At 45.3% G+C, this 7,072-nt stretch overlaps 1 protein-coding gene across 9 annotated transcripts in view; it reads left to right on the top strand.

Moving 5' to 3' along the window:
• camk2d1 (calcium/calmodulin-dependent protein kinase (CaM kinase) II delta 1) overlaps positions 1-7,072 on the top strand; it is a 166,047-nt gene that overhangs the window by 8,469 nt on the left and 150,506 nt on the right. For all 9 annotated transcript variants that reach the window (XM_024288810.2, XM_024288815.2, XM_024288813.2 and 6 more), the window contains exon 2: positions 1,381-1,475. In XM_024288810.2, the coding sequence (XP_024144578.1) occupies positions 1,381-1,475 (95 nt within the window). The remainder of the gene's footprint in view (positions 1-1,380; positions 1,476-7,072) is intronic.

Genomic DNA, 7,072 nt, shown 5'->3' with positions numbered 1-7,072 from the left:
GAAAAATGATCCGAACCGTGACCCTAAAACCGTGACACGATCCGAACCGTGAGTTTTGTGATCCGTTACACCCCTACTCCATAAGATATAAAGTAACGACTAATCGACTATTAAATTAGTCGTTGACTATTTTAATAGTCGATTATCTGATTAATCGTGGCAGCCGTTCTACAAACTGACCCCAACAATACACCAGAGAAGAAAACTATGTAGCCCTCACAAGAAAAAGTTTGGGGACCTCTGCTTTAAGTGAAGCAGCTTGATCCTCCAGTTCTGGCGGGATTCAGTTCAAAATCACTGCGGGGGTGGGAGGGGGGGGATGTCTCTCGCGTCGCGTGCGCGTTTAGCTTGCATGTAGTAAGATGGTGAAGGAGGTGAAGACAATAGATATTAACTGAAAGAAGAGCTCTTAAACACACATCAATGACAAAGTCATTGTTTTGCAAGTCACAGTTTCAAGTCTTAGTCCTCAAGTCCCAAGTCAAAAGCAGGCAAGGTTTTAAGTCAAGTCCCAAGTCAAGACCAACAAGTCTTGTGTTGCGTCCAAGTCCTATTGTTGAAAGCTTCAAGTCGTTTCAACAGCAGAGTAATAGTTTTGGCCGCTGACTGACTCACTCACAGGTGGGTTTGTGTTGGGTGCCAGCACCTTTTGAGGCGCTTATGCAGACCAGACCTGAACACTGAAGCAGATTTCTTAGAGTTGGAGAACCACCCTGCTAAAAATCATACTTTTGGTGTTTTTCCACATGTTCTTATGGCATTTTCTTAGGATGGGGGACATGAAAATTGAGCTTAAATTTGCATTTCTGAGTATTTCTTTATTCAAATTGTGGTGAATCAGGAACAGATGCAAAAGGGCCATTGGAAAACGCTTGTAGTTGTTGTGTGGAAACTTCAATTGGCTGGTGGGCCCACTCTGTGCCTACAGTCTTGCCCACAATGAAAAATATGAATTTTTGATGAGCTCCTGCCACTCTGCAAAAACTATGTCTTGGAGAACAACACAGGTTTCAACTGATTCAAAGATGATTGGAGTTGGACTTGAAGTCTAACCTTGATCATTTGAGGTGCATCGAGGCTGCAAAAACGGGTCACTTTTATGTCTGCCCCGTGTGTCTAAACAAGCTCCAATAAAACCCACATTGTGTTTGCCATCAGAGGCAGATCTAAGTGGCTGTCAAAACGCTTGCTTTAAATAGAACTCATCTTTGAGTGTGGACTTCTCGCACTCAAGTAATGTTTGTTTCTCACAGTTTGCATTAACAATTTTATAAAAAGAAAAAATGTCTAATGTCAGACTGCTAAAGGAACGGTTTCCTTCTTCTGTCATTTTCTGATCTGTTCCTTGCATGTAACTGCAAATTTGAAACTGTCCTGCAGGGGTGCTTTCTCTGTGGTGAGGAGGTGTATGAAGATTTCCTCGGGACAGGAGTATGCAGCAAAAATAATCAACACCAAGAAACTGTCTGCTCGGGGTAAGTGCATGTCTGTCGGGGTTTGGAAGGTGTCAAAATGCAGAAGTCTGTGCTGCTGTCACAAACAGGGTGACAGTGGCTCAGGTGGATGATCAGGTCAGCCAATGATCGAAGGATTCCCCCTCCCTCCAGCCAACTGTTGTAGTGTCCCTGAGGAAGGCACTTCCCCCTCCCTGCCTCCAGTGTGGCTCCACTGGTGTGTGAATGTATGAATGTCCCTGTGATGGTCAGAGGGGGCTTACGCCGGGGTCACACAGGACGCGAAAGCGCCGCGGAGCGGAGTACGCTTCCATTCGGCGCCCATGTTAACCTATGGCGTCGGTCACACCAGGAGCGGAGCGGTGTGGAGGGTCCGCGCGGTGCTGCGCAACGTCTGGCCTATTTCTTCCGCGTGACGCGAGCGCTACACGTCAATACTGGCAGGAAGTTGCATCAAAATACATGAGAAAATCTGGTTTATTTTCAAAATAGAACCATTTTTTCACAATAAAACACCGCGATTGACAAAAGTGATCATGTTTTTGTGTCTAAACAGACTGTAGAGATGAAAATATGCATACAATCAAAACACACGCGTGCGCGAGAGCCCCCACCCCGCACATCACAGATCTCCGGAGCGGGTGTGCTGGGCTGCAGGGTTCTGGGAGGAAAAAAAGCAGGGCAGACGGGGCCCCCCAATGCAGTAGGGGCACACTGGAGCGGGACATAGGGCTGTGTTTGAACGAGAGAGAGGCAGAGGAGCGGTTCTTCTTGGAAGAAACAACAGGTAATATTTTTACTTTATTAATTTACCGACGGAAACACGTGGGAGCGCGTGCGTTCACACAGACACACAACAAAACAGACAGACACGCACACGTGCGCACAAACCGATTAATGAAGTGGGCCGACTGCGGAGTTGGGGGGCGGGGTCTGTGTCAACAGGGGCAGAGACCATCCCCTTTTAGCAGAAACACGGGGTGATATCCTGGTTATTGACCATGATGGCCAGAAAAGCAATAGCTTTAGCAGAAGCGCCCGTCGACCGTCGTGGAAAAAATTTGCATCTGCTGTGACCTATAGAGCTCTCGCGTCCGGTGTGACCCCGGCGTTAGGCGTGTACTGGTAGGCCCGCCTCTGTCAGTCTGCCCCAGAGCAGCTGTGGATACATCAGTAGATGATGGAGACACAATGTTCGCACTTTGAGCAAATGGAAAAGTGCAGAAAAATCAGATCCATTATTATTATAAACGCCAATGCCATAGTGGGTTGGGGAGGCATCGGCATATTCTTTAAGATTAGCTGTCGCCACATGACTTTTTTTTTTTTCTTTTTCTCTTTCTCTTTCTCTCCTCTCCTCTCCCTGAAAATTGTTGGCGTGGTCATGACAGCAGACTGTCAGGTGGCCGTCACTCAGGCGGGGATGTCGTCTTTATGAAGTCAAGTGACAGCTGGAGTTTCCAGCAGTAGCTGTGATTGGACGATGTGTAAATGTCTCTGGACAGTGGCCGTCCATATCAAGTAATACCAGCCTTCAACTGCCCAATAGCTCAGGGGTAAATAAAGGCAGATCGTTTTGCACCATTGGTCATTCTCTGCTTGGATTTGAGCACATGTAATCTTGTCAATTTACAACATTTTAGACAAGATGCCTCTCAAGACAGCCCAATGTTCTGTCTTCGCATTTTTCTCAGCATCAGTTGCAGTTCTTCAATGAAGCGGCTGGGTGGCTCAGTGGGCTAGGTGAAGGGCTGCCACTCAGGAGCCCTGGGTTCGATTCCCAGGGTTGTCCACTGATCCCCACCCAGACTGGGTCCTTAGGCAAAACCCTTGATGCTGCTGCCTAACTGGGTCCCTGTGCCCCTCAAGTACAGGGTTGTGTCAAGAAGGGCATCCGGCGTAAAAACTCTGCCAAATCACTGATGAGAAACAGTGGGTGCTGTTACGCTGTGGCGACCCCGAAAGGGATAAGCCGATTTAAAGTGAACTACTACTACTACTACAATTGCAGTTCTTCAATAGGCAGGTCTTGGAGTTTCTGTGGTTTCTGTTTTATGCAGCATCAATGCAGTCTCTCCATTTGGACTCACAGTGGCTGGGATCACTACATTGATGCCCTCGTCAAGTGCCCGCACTGTATTTATAGAATTTCTAACAATCTGATGGTGGGAGTGGGACGGCGTCAGAGGGGTAGCTGGAGGGTGCGTGTCTGAAATCGGCCGATCATCAAACAATTTCACAGAGCTTGGAAACCCTCCCAACAATCCATTATCGTGCTGCTTTCTTCCTGCCGCTCGTCCATCTCTAGACTGCCCCAACTTGCCTTCTAAATGCTCAGGCGGCCCCTCATTGATGTAAAAAAAGATCTGCTCGCTGTTTAGTTTGAACCTTTCCTTGGACCTCCATGACTGCTTTGTGTTATGTAAAAACACGACTGTCGCCTTCAATTACAAATGCTGCTGCGTTTTCTGAAAACGTTCACTTTAAGATATGTGGCTGTCGTCTGAAGTTGGAGAACTGTTGATGTTTTCTCAGACCTGTTGTGGAGTTTCACACTGATGCAGCCCTGCTTGCTGCTGCTCAGTCACCCAGCTTTAAATTCACTTTGATGACGTTGTCTGTCATTTTGTCGCGGCACTGTTGCTACCAGATTCTTGTGACTCACTAAAGGATTACTTCTGATTTCTAACCCATGAGTTGGTTCCACATTCCTCTTTAGGCCAGGCAGCAGGGTGCAGTGTCCTGGATGGAGCATGTTCCCCAGGATTAATCTTATGATCTTTTCTTCACATTTCGCCCTCATCATGACGTGCAGGACTGAGGGGGGGCTCCTGCAGCCTGAATGTCAGCAGTCCTTGATGTGATTCGTTTAAACAGAATGAAAGTGACCAATGCACCTGATGCTCATCTAAGAAATCAGTTTTCAAATATTATGTATGCAAACAATTGTGAAAATATGCCTTTAATAAAATGTTCAATTGAGCAGATGGTTGTATCCAGTGTTGCTGGTTGATGTGGGAGTTATTGAGTGGTTAAACTGCAGTCTTCTTGAGTTTATCATGTGGGGCTGCATGTTTGGGGTCAAAGATCTATAAATACTTTTATCCAGTGGCTTTGAAGCCTGACCTACTATACTTGATGTGATGTTAATCGCAAATTTGCTTGGCAACTATTAGAAGCTGTGAATGTTGTCATAGCTGTAAATGAACATTTCAGGTTTAAAGAAGTAAGCTGTAGTTTGAGTTTGGTGACCTACAGTGTCAGGATGGCCCGACAGGATAACGAGCACTGCCTGCAGTTCCTTTGACTCTTCTTAGACATTAGCTTGAATCAGTTTAGTGATATACCTTTACCTCAGTCATATGTAATGTTATGCATCAAATGGAAATGACAGCTTTCATTTGGTTGAAGTCTTTATCTGTGAGATTCCACAACTTCCTAGGTAGAAATTACTTTTAAGTATAAAATGACCTCCTATTAACTTTGTACACAGCTAGTTCATTGATGGAATTTGCAACTAAAAGTACAAAGCTGTTCCATCCCTCCGTCCGTCCGTCCATCCATCGCGACAGAGGGCTCAGCCAGACGTTCCCAGCAGACCTATACAGTATGTTTAGGTCTGCCAAGTCTTCCCGGAGTCCTCCTCCGCCAGCAAATCCAGCTCAAACCCAACCTCACGCCTGGCTCCAGAGTGGGGCCCCGGTGACGCCAATCTGGGCAACGTAGCTTCATCTGTGTTTGAACTTGTCATAAAGGAGATTCTGAACTGTGTATGTCAGGCTCGTCACCCAGGACCTGTCTGTCATCAGATACCCTACCAGGGGTAGACAGTAGCTGTGCGATGGATTTTAGATGATCCGTCCAGATCTCTAGCCATGCTTTGGCACACACCCCCATAGATAGTTTGCACACATCATTTAAATAAACTGTCTGTTCACACATAACACAATTGACGCCTCCAATTCACGCACACACTTTGTTTCACCATGTGTCATAGTTGCTGCTTGTCACTTATGCAAAAATGAATTAACCTGAAGTTTCTGTTGCGCATGGGAGGAGCTTCCATCAAAAGCTTTTCTCAACCTTATCACAGAGGATGTGGATGATGACAGATCAGGTTTATTAAATTTTAGGAGCTGTTCAAAAGCATCGGTAATTGCGCCTTTGTGTGGGTAGAGACTCTCCCTGTGAGGAGCAGCTGTTACAGCAGGAGAAAGCCACTGCTCTGTCTGTAACCAGTGGGAGGAGCTTCTACAGTAGCAGGGACACAGTGAAATAATGCATTGTAAATGCTAATGTGTAAATGTTACTCATTAGATGTTATTGACCAAACCTCCTAGAGATAACTCATTCATTCATTCATCTTCCAGACCGCTTCTTCCCTTTTTGGGGTCGCGGGGTGCCGGAGTCTATCCCGGCTACTGATGGGCGAAGGCGGGGTACACCCTGGACAGGTCGCCAGTCTGTCTCAGGGCCTCAATCACACACACATCCACTCTCACATTCACACCCAGGGACAATTTAGAGTCACCAATTAACCTATGAAGCATGTTTTTGGACTGTGGGAGGAAGCCGGAGTCCCCGGTGAAAACCCACGCATGCACGGGGAGAACATGCAAACTCGACACAGAAAGGTCCCAGCCGGGAGTCGAACCGGGGCCTCCTCGCTGTGAGGCAAGAGCGCTAACCACTGCGCCACTGCGCCACCGTGCAGCCCCTCCTAGAGATAACTGTATTTTTTTAATATTTTTTTTTAATAAAAGCCTTCAAATTTTCCACTTTTTTATTTCTTTTTTGCAAAATGAAAGTGCATAAAAGTAGTAAATGTTATGAACATGTCTTTATCGTCATCTAACTGTAAACTCAAATTCAAACATGCTGAGAAAACAAAGACAGATGTACTAGAGATTTACTAATTCTGCCTCCAGGTGATCACATTTTACTTCAATCATAATCATAAACATCCTAAAAACAGTTTGTTTTGGGTTATTGTTATTATTTATCATCAACATTAAAGCTGCAGTGCTCTCAAGAGGGAAAAACATTTGACAGGTCGCAATTTTCGGTAGAACATCGGCTCTGTAATGCTAAAACAGTGTGGATTCAATTGTATTAATATTTAGAAAATGCAGTTTTTAATAATGTCCTATGAATTAATCTAGTTGCTTTTATCCGCCACATCTTAAAGGCTAGTTTGTGAAAATACTGTCCATACCATGAAAAATCAACTTTTTGAGGTTTTAAGTGTATTTTACTGTTCATTCCTCACTCTAAAGAACCCCAAAGTGGTATTAGGATGCGTTCATGCCTTTCTGAGTAATCCTCTAAAAATCTATGCGCTCAACAGCCCCTCCCATACCGACGTAAACAAGCAGGTCCTCATTATTTGACGTAACATTGTGAGACCGCCTCTTTCAGGAATAATCTGCTCTATTAGCTCCGCCCTCAGTTTAACACTAACACCCAATTTTTCCTCAGAGCTAGTGATGATCAGCAAGAAAACTTTCATTTTAGATGCAGACTACTGTTTTAACTTTCTGTAGTGTCCTGTCATCAATAAATTCCAGCTCAAACAGGAGTTCTTTGCTTTAGACGCGAGGCTCTTTTAGGACGCAGAT

The sequence above is a fragment of the Oryzias melastigma genome, linkage group LG18 (assembly GCF_002922805.2).
Source record: "Oryzias melastigma strain HK-1 linkage group LG18, ASM292280v2, whole genome shotgun sequence".
Lineage (NCBI taxonomy): Eukaryota > Metazoa > Chordata > Actinopteri > Beloniformes > Adrianichthyidae > Oryzias > Oryzias melastigma.
The sequence above is the reverse complement of the archived record's forward strand: the minus strand, read 5'-3'. Positions and strand labels throughout refer to the sequence as shown.